The 15,594-nt window shown below is 48.3% G+C and overlaps 1 protein-coding gene and 1 long non-coding RNA gene across 2 annotated transcripts; both read right to left on the reverse strand.

Annotated features, from left to right (window-relative positions):
- Positions 1 to 601: 601 nt before the first annotated feature.
- LOC146041771 (lutropin subunit beta-like) lies at positions 602 to 3,470 on the reverse strand. Its single transcript, XM_083161674.1, has 3 exons — positions 3,431 to 3,470; positions 2,353 to 2,521; positions 602 to 994 (listed from the first exon to the last, which is right to left on the reverse strand). The coding sequence occupies exons 2-3, from the start codon at positions 2,518 to 2,520 to the stop codon at positions 770 to 772; spliced, it is 393 nt and encodes a 130-aa protein (XP_083017800.1). The 5' UTR covers position 2,521; positions 3,431 to 3,470; the 3' UTR covers positions 602 to 769.
- A 4,054-nt stretch (positions 3,471 to 7,524) lies between these two features.
- LOC146041772 (uncharacterized) lies at positions 7,525 to 13,495 on the reverse strand. Its single transcript, XR_014463584.1, has 3 exons — positions 13,419 to 13,495; positions 9,488 to 9,615; positions 7,525 to 7,957 (listed from the first exon to the last, which is right to left on the reverse strand). It is a non-coding gene; the product is annotated as an uncharacterized LOC146041772 (long non-coding RNA).
- Between the last annotated feature and the right edge of the window lie 2,099 nt (positions 13,496 to 15,594).

Here is a 15,594-nt window from a genome sequence, read left to right on the forward strand (position 1 = left end):
TTACAAACTGTTTTTTTTTTTTTTGCAGGTGGGGCAGATGTAACAGAGAGAGAAAGTGAGTTATTTTGTTTCTGTGCAGGGTAAATACCGGTTGCTTTATATTTACACCCATACGTAATTCTCTCTGCACATGTTACATCTGCCCCACCTGCAGTGCACCATGGTTTTGTCCATTTAGAGAAACCTTTTGCGATCCATACTGATCTATAGGTGCATCTATAACCTATTGCTCCTTCACAGATGTGGGTCATTCAGTTGACAGTGTCTTATGTCGCCAGTCAAAAGGTTGACTTGGATTAAAGGTCGACACGTGGAAAAGTTGTCATGTCTGTTTCGAGTGTTGACATAGATACTTGGCGTACCACTTACCCTCCCATGTCCCGCTGCTCTTGGAACACTATTATAATCTAACTCCAAGTCCACTTGGATTAACAAATTAGGTTAAAAAAATAAATAAAACTTGTGTCCACCTTTTTGCTGCATACCGTGTTCCCCGGTAACTAGATTCAGTTCTAGAGTTCTGTTGTCCTGAGGTGTCACATTTGTGCAAAATCATTGAGGCAAGTCTCCAAAGCATGAGGTAGTGATGCATTAAGCCCTTCCATTTATTGGGGGGGTCACCTTATAAACGTGTTTACACACACATGCGTGTCAATGCCAGATGTAAACATACAAATCACATTATTTCACATCAATGTACAGTATGTATAAAGATGGCGGTGATAAGACAGCGGCGCAGGGGATTATATGTCGCGCTGTGTGTGTGTGTCTAGATTTGGCTCTTCATGCAGACGTTGGGCTCGCTGCTCTCCACGGTGCAGTCGCTGTACTCCATCTTGCAGTGGTCGCAACTGCAGCTCACAGCCACAGGGTAGGTGAAGAAGGGATCTTTACCGGGCTCGCAATCGGGCAGCATCTTGGTCTCATAGCGGATTTCTTTATAGGTGCAGATCAGCTGCTTGTACGCGTACATGGCTGCCTTGTACACCCAGTCCTGAGGGAACAATTTATACATATTCGTATGTATACTGTATCTCCGTTACTTGTTTAGTTTCATGGCGCCGTGCTACTTCCGGGTTTTACGCTCACCACAAACTATGTTAAAAAAGTAACTTAACTCCATGCCAACATGGATAGTTCATACCCCCACTATCCATGTTGGCATGGAGTTGATTTTAAAAAGCGTGGCGAGCGAAGCGAGCCCCGCAAGGGGACTCAGACGCCATACTGGCGCCGTGAAACTACACAAGTACCTTATCTCCTACTACATAATAAAAGGCTGACACTGCTTGGAGAGACTCCAAGCGGTTTGCACGCAGATGACCACTAGATGGTGCTCTACTGAGCAATTCGAGCGTTGTTGTGTTTGGGTGCACAGCAGCCGCCACTGATATTATTTTATTTACAGTGTCTTATATAGCGCAGCAGATTCCATTACAGCGTCTTATATAGCGCAGCATGTTCCGTTACAGCGTCTTATATAGCGCAGCAGATTCCGTTACAGCGTCTTATATAGCGCAGCAGATTCCGTTACAGTGTCTTATATAGCGCAGCAGATTCCGTTAGTGTCTTATATAGCGCAGCAGATTCCGTTACAGCGTCTTATATAGCGCAGCAGATTCCGTTACAGTGTCTTGTATAGCGCAGCAGATTCCGTTACAGTGTCTTATATAGCGCAGCAGGTTCCGTTACAGTGTCTTGTATAGCGCAGCGGATTCCGTTACAGTGTCTTATATAGCGCAGCAGGTTCCGTTGCGCTTTACAATTGGAAACCGTGATTAAACAAACTGGGTAGATACAAACTGACATGGAGGTAGGAGGTCCCTGCTCACAAGTTTACAGTCTATAGGTTACTGGTCAGCTTAATAAAATAAATTAGAGCTACACATCATAGCTGCGGAAGCCACTTGTGTGCACCTGTGGCCATAAGGTTACATTACGCTTGCAGGCCAGCGTACTGAGACGTGGGTGAGGCTAGTTGCACCATGAGTGCCCATGCAGCTGCAATCGGAGCCATGATGAGTGTGGTGGACCCACATAGTTCCTATTGTCCATCTTCTCAGAATATTACCAACATTCCATTCTGGCAAAGCACTGGTTTCATCTACAGCAATCATGGCCAAACTGTGGCCCTCCAGCTGTTGTGAAACTACACGTCCCAGCATGCCTTGCCACAGTTTTAGCATTCCCTAACAGCAAACTGTGGCAAGGCATGATGGAACTTGTAGTTTCACAACAGCTGGAGGGCCATAGTTTGACCTACAGACTCCTTAGATCATCCAGTCACAAATTGTACACCATTGCTATACCAGTGTGATACATCGCCACCATGAAACACAAAGCAAGACTTACTGTATTGTGACAGTGGCCACTACAGATGGTGGTGGTGAAGGTGATGCACCTCGGGCAGTGGTCTTTCTCGGCAGAGATGGTGGCGTTGGTGAGGTAACAGGCATCGCGTCCTTGCACAGCAGACAAGTACACAACAAGCAGTTGGACCAGAGCCTGGGTGCTCAACATCCTTAATGGGTAGAAGTATGAATTAAAGTTACTGGTAATGAGAACAGCGCAGGGGCCGCTGCCCTAAGGAGACAGCAGGGCAAAGTAAACTAGAACAGCAGGAAGAGTAAGTGTACACATACATATGTACTTCTATGGAAGTTGGCAGGTATGTTGGGCTATTGGTTCTAAATGTTTGCAGCAAGTATGCATAATTAAACGTTACAGACATGGTTTGTGATTATTAATGTGGTGTTCATGTCTAGCATGCCCTGTGCAAAGATGTGCATGACCTAACCTATTGTATACTACCCTAGGGTGGCTGCAAACTATAGAGAGCGATGGATGGCTAAATCCTCACCTTTTGTGATGAAGTACCGCCAGTAACCACTAGAGGCTACTGGATGGACTAAATTACTCAACAGAAAGTGAACCCAAAATGGTAAAACTTCCTGGATATCAAGATAGCCATTGGTGTAGTCACCAGCGATGGCAATACTGTAACCAGCCATTGATAGTTTTACCATCACATAGTTTGTTACTATCGATAGTCATCCATTTTCTTTAATTTACTGGCTGTGGGCCAATCAGAACATGGAGGTGGTGCTTAGGGGTTGTCGGGGGTGGAGATATACTCCGTTTCCCAGCACTTGAAAACAAAACAAACAAAAAAAAACATTGGTTTTGCTGTGCAATTTATGGAGGGAAACTATCTGGTTCTCCCCCATCGATTAGCAAAAGTATTCAACAACGGCCATAAACCATCGATGATGGGTGGCCATCCCTACCTGGATATGGACAGAGGGTGCTGTGAAGACAGAGAATGTAGGTAGGAACAATCTAAATAATATAAACCACCTGTCTTGCTTAGTGCACCAATCCTCCAAGGACCAGTTTATCTTTATTTAGAAGAGATGTTTGGGAGACTCACCTGAGAGAGCAGAGAGGAGGCTGACTGGTGATGCTCGGAACCTGGGCCGCAGTAGTCCGTTTCTTCAGTGAAGCCTTCTTTTAAATGTTCCAGCATGATAATTCTAGTGGGGGTGTGAAGGCTGAAGGGATCTTCTGATTTTTGTTTCCCCGGAACAGATTAGGGAATCGTTACTTAATGATATTTGACGGATATTGTAAATCCTGAAGTGAATGATCATGTTAATCCCGAAAGGACAAACTGATCCGTCAATGAAACCCCTTGGCTGATTTTACATGTGCGTCCGACTCAACACCGTGTGCGGTTTCCAGTTTGAATTGTTATATATAGAACGAGTTGGCATTAACTAATTAATTATGATTGTAATTCTCTTCCTTTTTTCCACAGTTCGTAGAAACTCTGACATCAATCCAAGGACAAAATTAATGAATGGTTACTTTATTATATAACGCAGATAAAAATAACATGGAGAAAGGTTTTAGGATAGGAGTGTCCAAGCTACAGGCTATGGACCACATATGGTACTTCTGCTGCAATGCCGCCAACTGTGAAGACTGTCGTACAGAGTGACGTCTCCATTTGTACGATACACCAATCTTGAGGAAGCTTCAGACATCTCCCAATCCACACCTGCTGCAGCCTGCCTACATTACTACCAATCCACACCTGCATGCAGCCTGCCTACATTACTACCAATCCACACCTGCATGCAGCCTGCCTACATTACTACCAATCCACACCTGTATGCAGCCTGCCTACATTACTTCCAATCCACACCTGCATGCAGCCTGCCTACATTACTTCCAATCCACACCTGCATGCAGCCTGCCTACATTACTACCAATCCACACCTGCATGCAGCCTACCTACATTACTACCAATCCACACCTGTATGCAGCCTGCCTACATTACTACCAATCCACACCTGCATGCAGCCTGCCTACATTACTACCAATCCACACCTGCATGCAGCCTGCCTACATTACTACCAATCCACACCTGCATGCAGCCTGCCTACATTACTACCAATCCACACCTGCATGCAGCCTGCCTACATTACTACCAATCCACACCTGCATGCAGCCTGCCTACATTACTACCAATCCACACCTGCATGCAGCCTGCCTACATTACTACCAATCCACACCTGCATGCAGCCTGCCTACATTACTACCAATCCACACCTGTATGCAGCCTGCCTACACTACTGCCAATCCACACATGCATGCAGCCTGCCTACATTAATGCCAATCCACACCTGCATGCAGCCTGCCTACGTTACTGTTAATCCACACCTGCATGCAGCCTGCCTACGTTACTGCCAATCCACACCTGCATGCAGCCTGCCTACGTTACTGCCAATCCACACCTGCATGCAGCCTGCCTACGTTACTGCCAATCCACACCTGCATGCAGCCTGCCTACGTTACTGCCAATCCACACCTGCATGCAGCCTGTCTACGTTAATGCCAATCCACACCTGCATGCAGCCTGCCTACGTTACTGCCAATCCACACCTGCATGCAGCCTGCCTACATTACTGCCAATCCACACCTGCATGCAGACTGCCTACGTTAATGCCAATCCACACCTGCATGCAGACTGCCTACGTTAATGCCAATCCACACCTGCATGCAGCCTGCCTACTTTAATGCCAATCCACACCTGCATGCAGACTGCCTACGTTAATGCCAATCCACACCTGCATGCAGCCTGCCTACGTTAATGCCAATCCACACCTGCATGCAGACTGCCTACGTTAATGCCAATCCACACCTGCATGCAGACTGCCTACGTTAATGCCAATCCACACCTGCATGCAGACTGCCTACGTTAATGCCAATCCACACCTGCATGCAGACTGCCTACGTTAAAGCCAATCCACACCTGCATGCAGACTGCCTACGTTACTGCCAATCCACACCTGCATGCAGCCTGCTTACGATACTGCCAATCCACACATGCATGCAGCCTTCCTACGTTACTGCCAATCCACACCTGCATGCAGCCTGCCTACATTACTGCCAATCCACACCTGCATGCAGCCTGCCTACGATACTGCCAATCCACACATGCATGCAGCCTTCTTACATTACTGCCAATCCACACCTGCATGCAGCCTGCCCATACTACTGTCTATCCTACTACTGTCAATGTCCCCTAGCCGTGCTTTGGACACTAGTATAATCAGTAAATGTATGTTCCCCATGTTCATGTCCCTCTTCAGGATACATCTAGTGCATATCTGAACGTGTTCTAATATACATCTGTACTGTGGGGTATACTTTTACGTGTTCCCACCCTGGCTGTTGCACAGCAATCCAAACCAAATTCCTAGTATACATAAGTATATCTGGCCAATAAAGCTGATTCTGATATGCAGTGAACTACAGGCCAGGCCAGGTCACCTGTTCATGCATCCCACAGCAAAGGCTGAACACTGCATTGATGATTTCAAATGAGAGAGATTAACTGGACAGATCTGATATGGTAAGCGAGGTGGAGCAGTGAGGTATGCTGAAAGTGGTGACGTGTTAGGGGGGCAGTGATGTATGAGTAGAGCATTGAGGTGTGATGAGAATGGTGAGGTATGATGCTGGCAGTGAGGTGTGATGCTGTTAGTGAGGTATGATGAAAGCAGTGCCCCTGCCACTAGGTCGATATGACTGAAAGTTGACATGGGTTAAGTCGACAGGGTCATTAGGTTGACACAATCATTAGGTTGACATGGGGAAGGTCGTCGACAGTCAAAAGGGCGACTTGGGGGTTTTCACTTTTTTGAGCCGACATTCGGTATTTCATGCCCTTCCATCCACTAGGGCATTGTGGGAGAATAAAATATTGTGCCGAGGGTAGCAAGGCACCATGCGCGAAGCACGGCAAATGCAGCAAGCCATGTGAGGAGGGGGGGGGGGGGGGGCACCAGTGCTATGTTTGACATTGGCCTAATGCTTGTGTCGACCTAACCCATGTCGACCTTCAGTCAGGTCGACAACGTGCTTGGGGCAGCAGTGAGGTATGATGAGAGTGATGAGGTGTGGTGTGCTGGCAGTGAGGTATAATGGGAGCAGCGACATGTTAGGTGGAGCAGTGAGGTATGATGAGAGTGATGAGGTGTGGTGTGCTGGCAGTGAGGTGTGATAGAGCAGTGAGGTATAATGGGAGCAGCGACATGTTAGGTGGAGCAGTGAGGTATGATGAGAACAGTGAAGGGGAACAGTGACATGTTAGAAGGAGCAGTGAGGTGTGATGTTGGCAGTGAGTTATGATGAGAGCAGCGACGTGTTGGGGGAGCAATGAGGTATGATGAGAGCAGTGAGGTGTGATGTTGGCAGTGAGTTATGATGAGAGCAGCGACATGTTAGGGGAGCAATGAGGTATGATGAGAGCAGTGAGGTGTGATGTTGGCAGTGAGTTATGATGAGAGCAGCGACGTGTTGGGGGAGCAATGAGGTATGATGAGAGCAGTGAGGTGTGATGTTGGCAGTGAGTTATGATGAGAGCAGCGACGTGTTGGGGGAGCAATGAGGTATGATGAGAGCAGTGAGGTGTGATGCTGGCAATGAGTTATGATGAGAGCAGCGACGTGTTAGGGGAGCAATGAGGTATGATGAAAGTGATGAGGTGTGGTGTGCTGGCAGTGAGGTATAATGGGAGCAGCGATATGTTAGGTGGAGCAGTGAGGTATAATGAGAGCAGTGAAGTGGAGCAGTGACATGTTAGATGGAGCAGTGAGGTGTGATGTTGGCAGTGAGTTATGAGAGCAGCGACATGTTAGGTGGAGCAGTGAGGTATGATGAAAGTGATGAGGTGTGGTGTGCTGGCAGTGAGGTATAATGGGAGCAGCGATATGTTAGGTGGAGCAGTGAGGTATGATGAGAGCAGTGAAGTGGAGCAGTGACATGTTAGAAGGAGCAGTGAGGTGTGATGTTGGCAGTGAGTTATGAGCGCAGCGACATGTTAGGGGAGCAATGAGGTATGATGAGAGCAGTGAGGTGTGATGCTGGCAATGAGGTATGATGAGAGCAGCGACGTGTTGGCGGAGAAATGAGGTATATATATATATATATATATGTAAATCACCACAACATATATTTCATTCGGACGATTTATTGTGCCTTGTGTTACACCACAACGGGCCGGTGGCTGCCATATGTCTCATATTCACTTTCATACATCTTGGGCACTGATGTTATCTCCGCTCCGGGAAGTGGCATTGTCCCGGGGCATTCCAATGGGCAGTAAACATCCCGTGACCTCTTGGCATCCAGGGGCCACCGGTAGCTCTCCTGCGCCAGAGTTTTCAGTCCTCGGTGAGGGACAGACTTTGCACGTGGTGGTATCCGTGGCAATTTCGTGGCAACAGGAAACTGCATGGTATCCCGCATAGGAGGGGGACGACGGAGTGTTGGTAGCATCTCCTTGGGCAATGGGTTCTCTATCATGCCATGTCCCCAGGCCTTAGGGTAATCCTCAGCCTGCCAGTATGTTAAGGTGTCTTTTTTGGCATAGCCCTCCAGTTCTCTCCTAGGTAGAAGAAGGTAATACTGACATAAGCAAAGTTCTACATTTCCTGCATTGTAACCTGGCTATGGGTCAATAGGTCGCCCACTACTGGTGGCCAAGCAAAAGGCCGACACAGGAAAAATGATTTGACCATACCCCAAATCCATGCCCTGTCCACCAATATTGCTGCACATGAAAAATGACAACATTTATTAGGTCGACATGAAAAAAAAAGGTTGACGTGATTTTTTTATGTTTTTTTTGTGTGTCTTTTTCGACATGGACACTTTATAAGCATCCGCGCCCCCTCGCATGGCGCGCTGTGCTCGATGCCAACTTGGATAGTAATGTGTGAAAAAAACACCTTTTTTTTTTAAATGTGAAAAAATCCTGTCGACCTTTTGACCATGTCGATCTAATGCATCTAATCTAATGCATGTCGATCTTTTGTCCGTCGATCAATAGTGGTCATCCTATTGACTGTTGCCCTAATTACTGTCGATCCTATTGACCGCATCGTGTAACCTGAGCGTAACCTATTCGGTGGTAGAAAGATGGAGGACATGGGTGTAATTACATCTGGAGCGGCACGTGCTGGTTCATCCTCTCCGGGACCACTGCTGTCATCCTATCAGCATGCACACAGGGGACCTGACTGGGCTTTTAACTCCATCACTGAAACTTTAAGGAGCCCATTTACCATTGGATCGCATTGCAATATATGATCCTTTTTTGGGCCAATGTTAGTCCCTGCAGGGACAGGGGCTCCGAAAGGAGTGTGGCCCTGCAATCTGCTTCACTGGGAGTGAGGGGTCTTGGCTAGCCTGACCCGTGCTTACTGCATTGCCCCGCTGGTAGTGCGGTAAGTAGCCCATAGGCTACAATGGGCTACTGCCATCTCAGAATGGGGGTAGCCCAGAGACCTGTTGCGATGATGTTGAAACATCTCCCTGTGCAATGTGTGACATATTGGGCCTGATTCAGGTTCATTCGTGAAGCACATTTGGTTTACTAAAGGACAAAACCATGTGCATTGCAGGTGGGGCAGATGTAACGTGCAGAGAGAGTTAGATTTGGGTGGGGTTTGTAATTCAAACTGATATCTATATTGCAGTGTAAAAATAAATCAGGCAGTATTTACCCTGCACGGAAACAAAATAACCCACCCAAATCTAACTCTCCCTGCACCTGTTACATCTACCCCACCTGCAGTGCATATGCTTTTGTCCATTAGCAAACTGGGCCTGAAGTCATTCGCGGTCGCCAACCATCAAATTATCTCTGTAGGGCTCGGTAATCTCACTCTCTGGTGACTTAGATTAGCGGCGCCCTGCTCTGAGAACAGGACGGGCAGCTGACATCTGGTGATGTGATACCTAGGCGAGGGGCAGACATTATTACCCATACACATAGCACACAGGGGACTATATAAGAGAACTGTTACACACCGGTCACAGGCTCACTATCACATATCTATGTAAGTACACACTACAGCCAGGACATGTTTTCTAATGACTCCTTATGACAGAAGTGTGAGACGTTGACACTCACGTGGTAAATGCCCGGAAGTCCCGCGCCGTAGTTGATGCATATATGTCATTCAGGCTCAGGACCCCCCTGTCTCTTATATAGAATGGTTCCCCAGACACCATCTTGTTTTCTGTAGTTGCCACTAATGACTAAACACCAACATATTATTAGTACATAACATGTACACCGTTCTGTCAGCATTATTCAGAAACAATTGTAGCTAATGCGTTTTTATGCGGCACCCAGGACTCAGCATAAGGGATAACACTCCTAAGCCCACCTAGTACTAGTAAGTGTCAGCAGCTGCTGATATATGGGGGGCCCTAATGTGTGGGGGCCTCAGGGCAGCCGCCCCTATCGCCCCTGTGTTAATCTGGAACTGGTTATGCGCCCAACAGCCTGTTTCCTGCGCCTTCCTCATGGGGCACTCAGCATACTGCCACAGGGCACTCCAACATGTGGGCTGCCGCTACTGTATCACTTGGCAGCTTCTCCGATATAATGAATGTCATTTTAGCAGCGGACTGGAAGGTGGTGATGATATTTTTATTGCATTATTGTTTGGCTTGTGAAAAACATTTTTAGGTTTTATTAGCTGTTCTCCCATAAAACTAAAATGTAAACAAAACAACTTTGCACTGTACATATTGTGATGCATTTAAAAAAAAAAAATATATATATATATAGATATATTTATAAAATATTTTTGAAATTCCTGAATATGCTAATACCCCTCATTAGTGCATTTTAACATTAATCACCAGAAGGTGCAAATTTCAGATAAAATTAATAATATGTAAATGACCACAGTATCAGTTGGAGCCTATGGGCCTTATTCAATGAGCCTGATTCGCCATGTTTTTATGGCGAATTTGTGCTGTTTGGCGAATTTTTGACAAAAACGGTGAATCACCCTATTCAATGACCACATGGCGAATACATTTCAAGGTTTTTTTCGCCAGAGCCAGATTAAGTTCTAAATGGGCCTGGATCTAAAAATTATCAAGGGCCTATTATGCGCAATAATAGGGTTTATGGCCAGCACCTAATAATGTGGGAGGCGTGACCAGTGTTCTGTTTGGGTGGTCTGCTCATGGGTGTGTCTCTATTTGTGTAAATACTTTCAATTAATTATATATGCCTGGAAAAGGCAGGGGGCTGGCATAGGAAAAACGCAGGGAGATACTGTATTTTGGCGGATTCCCTCCAAAGCTGCACCCACAGGATGCCGATGTCCTAAGATACTTGTGGGGTCATCCATAAAAAAATACTGAAAGCCGAAACTTGGACAACATTTCAGCACCTTTTATGTGGTCACCTAAGTTTACCACACCATATACCCCTTATACAAATCATGCAACACAATAGTAACCCCCTTATACTGTACTTGTCTCTTACACATAGGGGGAAATTTACGAAAGGAAATTCCGAAAAAATAGGTGTATTTGTATCCAGAAATACACTTATTTTTGACATTTACTATCCCGAAAATACGGCAATTCGTATTCATATTGATAGCACATCAATATGACTACGAATTGCCATATTTTCGGGATAGTAAATGTAAAAAATAAGTGTATTTCTGGATACAAATACACCTATTTTTTTACAAATTTCCTTTAGTAAATTTCCCCCATAATGCCACATGGAATGAGCCAAAATTCACACTGACTGAGCCAAAATTCACACAATGGCACATAGATTGAGTCAAAATTCAGGGCTTTACCTGGGAATATGGTCCCAGGATCATGCAGGGACATTCCCGGGCTGGCCCATTTTACACCAGCCTAGTCCTGGTGTGATGGGGAGAGAACCCCCCTCCTTAAACAACCATCTATATCCTCAGAACCAACTGAGCCATTTACATGTGGGCTTCGAATGACTTTGGTCCCGTGAAACTGTGCCATTTGGTTCCAAAAAAATCTGTCCTCAAACAACATGAACAGCCATGAAATGACATTTCAGAAATGAAAAATGAAATGAAAAAATCAGTTTATCCGCAATATCTCTAGAACCAATGAACCCATATGGACCAGCCTGGTATCAGATTGAAGACCCAGCGATTTGGGATTGAGATCAACTTTGAGCTTCTTTGATGCCAGAGGGGGAACTGGCAGCCGTTGGAACCGGGTGGGGGTCAGAATTAGCGGGTCCCATGTTATCCTAAGAGGGGAAAACGTTCCAGGTTTACCTAGCAGTATCTCCGGTTCCCGGAGGGCTAGCAATGCGGGGCCGGGCTCATTGGAAAGCTCTGGCCCTCAGCTACAAAATGGGCCTATTTAGAGAGTGGGCCTGGAGCTGTAGCTCCATCAGCCCCATTGTTAATCCGGCCCTGTTTTTCGCCATGATTCACCGAGTAGCAATCGCTATCTTTTTATGGAGAAGTGGAATGTGAACTTTTAAAATAAAGTGTTTTGTTTTTTACATTTGGTGTCAAAAAATCAGGAATTTTATTCTGAGGAGGGGCATGCTACTTTTATTCATGTGCTGTAAGCACATGAATATATATTTAATTAAAATTTTTTTTTTTTTTTTTTTACACAGCAGCCAGCAGGGGGCGCCGGAGCCGAGCCGCTCATTACATATTCATATATTCACTGCACCCGATCATTACGATCGGGTATAGTGAATATACACTCCCCTGCTGGCACCCCCGGGGGGGCAGCCTGTGCTGCCTGGCACCCGGGGAGCCCACCTGCCCCCCACAAACGTTCTGGGGCAGGCAGAGAGACTTCCATCTCTCTGCCTGGCACCCTCCTCAGGCTCCCTGCGGCATTCGCTGCAGGAGCTCATATTCGTCGGTCAGGGGCTCGCTGCCCCTGACTCGTTGAATACCGGAGCCCGCTGGCTCCGGAACGTGGCGAATGTGCAGCGAATCCTAAAAAGGATTCGCTGCACCTCGCAGGTATTCACATTGAATACCGCCCTATGTATTACTATGCTGCAGGCTGGAGAGTAATGATTTGGGACGGAGCAGATATCAGGGGAAGCTGTGATAGCAATGGGACAGAGATGAGATTTTACCATGAGACATACCAGCCAACTGCCACTATTGCCATCACTCAACCCCAATCTGTGGCCTCGCAGGGGAGGTGCTTATGGGGTAGTGGGTGGGGCTTTATTATAACATCTGTAGAAATATTGTGTAAACTACTCAATACATTCATGGGAATACTTATTCTCAATAGCTGGTTTTCTCTATGCCAGTAACAAATATGGCCGCCGGAGTGCAGTGCTGAGAGCTGATTGGCCATTTTCAATCCTATGGACAGGTATAAAACCCATGAAGACTGGATCCTCAGTGGCATTTGATGAGTTGAAGCGGTTGATGCAGTTGATGCAGTTGTTGCTGATGTGCTAAACTCTTGCCTCTGGAAGAGCGAACTAGACTGTTTCGGCATCTAGTGTGATACTTCCGGCTTTGGATACTGATACACAGCGCACCATAAAATCTGTGCTTTCCCTGGATTTGTTTATTTTGTATTTTCCTTTCTAGTATCTAACATCTGGAGATGAGCAGAAGAGAGCTGAGACGGCTCCTCCAGGACCAGAGAAGATGGAGGAGCCGTCATGAAGATCCTGGTAAGTGACATGTTAGGGGCAGTGAGTCTATACTAAGGGGGCAATTTTGTCAGAGCCTGGGGAGAGATGAATTACCAAACCACCATGCCCTAACTGCCACCCAAAATGACAGAAAGGAGCTGACTGGCTTGTACTTTATCTCTCCCTGTTGTACCTTTCTACAAGCTGTGATAAATCTCCCCCTCTGTCCTCTCACCCTGTGTGGCATGCGGGCGGCAGTTGGAGTTAGCTGCACATTAGTATATGTCCTACCTTATACTCAGGGCCGGTGCAAGCCCACCCCCCGCCCCAGGCAAATCCCCTCCGCCCGCCCGCTCCACGGGGGGGGGGGGGGGGGGGGGGGTTTGGGGGGATTTCAGCACGGCACTACCTTATACAGCGTGGTTCTTATCGCTCCACGGGGGGACGGGGGGGGGACGAGCAGTGTATCCCTGCACCCTCTTGAAGTTGCCGCGTGAGTAGTGGTGGTGATGGCTGTCCTGTGCGACCAGTCAGTGGCTGCGCTGCTGTGATCTCCTCCCCATTCTACGTACCAAGGTACCAAGGTGGAGGCGGCGGGAGATGCGTAGCAGGGGGCGGGGGTATTTGAGATGTCAGCAGCTGCTCTCCACAGGGACGGCGGCAGGAGATGCAGCATCGCTCCATGGGGGGGGGGGGGATGTTTACCGTGATCCTGGGGGGGGCTGTTCCCTAGTGGCCGCCCTCCAGTGGCCGGCGCCCTAGGCAAATGCCTAAGGCTGCCTAGTGGTGGCGCCGGCCCTGCTTATACTCTGGGGGAGCTGACAGCTTGTACAGAGATAATGTGGAAATAGATAAAGGGGATCATTTTTCAACCATTTAATACCCAATGTGTATGATAAGTGATGCTCCAGACAAGCAGCTTCTCTAATGTGTCTGAAAAATGACAGTTGGGGCTGATTGGCTGGATCACCATTTATTATACACATTTGGTTTAAAATCGCTAAAACTCTTAACAGATAGGCCCCCAAAGTGGTGTATGTACTAAAACTTGGAGAGACATATAGATATCAGAGAATAATTTCCATCTAGCCAGTTCCCAACTGCTATTTTTCAAATACATCATGTGACTATGCAGCTAGGAGCTGATTGGCTGACACTCAATCTCACTCTCCAAGCACTGATACATCTCCTCCCACGTCACCTTACCCTGTGTAGCATGCAGGCGGCATTTGGAGATGTGGCCCCCATACCTCAGTAATGAACTGGGGCAATTTGTTATTTTGTAGATGATTGTAAACAAATCCTACAATGTACGGGGGCCACAGATGGCAGATGCTGAGCACATAGTGATTGGGATTGGTAACGCAGGTTTTCATACAATGGAAGCTGTAGGATTGCTTTATTAGGGGAATGATCAGCAGATTTGCAGACGGGATGCAGTTACAATCCCGACGGTCGGGATCCCGGCGTTCAGAATCCCGACGCCGGAATCCCGACCGCCGAAATGCTGATAATTTCTCCCTCTGTGGGTGTCCACGACACCCCTGGAGGGAGAATAAATTAGTGTGCCGAGCATAGCGAGGCACCGGGCCCGCAAGGAGGGGGGGGGGCGATCCACATCCCCCCCTTGTCTGCATTTCGGCTGTCGGGATTCCGGCGTGGGGATTCTGAACGCCGGGATCCCGACCGCCAGGATCCCGACCGCAGGGATTCAATACTGAATCCTTGCAGACAGACAGAGGTTTTCAAGAGTCTATGGGGGAAACCGCGACCCTAATTATACACATAAAGAGGTGCTATCTGGCTGGGACTTGTAGTTCCAGCCTCCAGCCATGCCCAGGCTTGCCCTGTCAACTGTTGCTGGGCCCCAAAGCGGAAGTGGGCGGGGCCTGGCACCCTCCAGCCCCCTGCCATGCCCAGGTTTGCCCTGGCAACTGTTGCTGGGCCACAAAGCGGAAGTGGGCGGGGCCTGGCGCCCTCCAGCCCCCTGCCATGCCCAGGCTTGCCGTGGCAATTGTTGCTGGCCCCCAAAGCGGAAGTGGGTGGGGCCTGGCGCCCTCCAGCCCCCTGCCATGCCCAGGTTTGTCCTGGTAACTGTTGCTGGCCCCAAAGTGGAAGTGGGCGGGGCCTGGCGCCCTCCAGCCTCCAGGCATGCCCAGGGTTGCCCTGGCAACTGTTGCTGGGCCTCAAAGCGGAAGTGGGCGGGGCCTGGCGCCCTCCAGCCCCCTGTCATGCCCAGGGTTGCCCTGTCAACTGTTGCTGAGCCCCAAAGCGGAAGTGGGCGGGGCCTGGCACCCTCCAGCCCCCTGCCATGCCCAGGTTTGCCCTGGCAACTGTTGCTGGGCCACAAAGCGGAAGTGGGCGGGGCCTGGCGCCCTCCAGCCCCCTGCCATGCCCAGGCTTGCCGTGGCAAATGTTGCTGGCCCCCAAAGCGGAAGTGGGTGGGGCCTGGCGCCCTCCAGCCCCCTGCCATGCCCAGGTTTGTCCTGGTAACTGTTGCTGGCCCCAAAGCGGAAGTGGGCGGGGCCTGGCGCCCTCCAGCCTCCAGGCATGCCCAGGGTTGCCCTGGGAACTGTTGCTGGGCC

This window comes from Crinia signifera, chromosome 19, assembly GCF_055691185.1.
Source record: "Crinia signifera chromosome 19, ASM5569118v1, whole genome shotgun sequence".
Lineage (NCBI taxonomy): Eukaryota > Metazoa > Chordata > Amphibia > Anura > Myobatrachidae > Crinia > Crinia signifera.

What these genes read in the sequence shown, in the direction of transcription:
- LOC146041771 (XM_083161674.1), bottom strand. Translation starts at nt 2,520, where the DNA reads ATGTTGAGCACCCAGGCTCTGGTCCAACTGCTTGTTGTGTACTTGTCT. An exon ending in GTGGCCACTGTCACAATACA is followed by an intron (nt 995 to 2,352) that starts GTAAGTCTTGCT and finishes TTGTTCCCTCAG; the next exon opens with GACTGGGTGTACAAGGCAGC.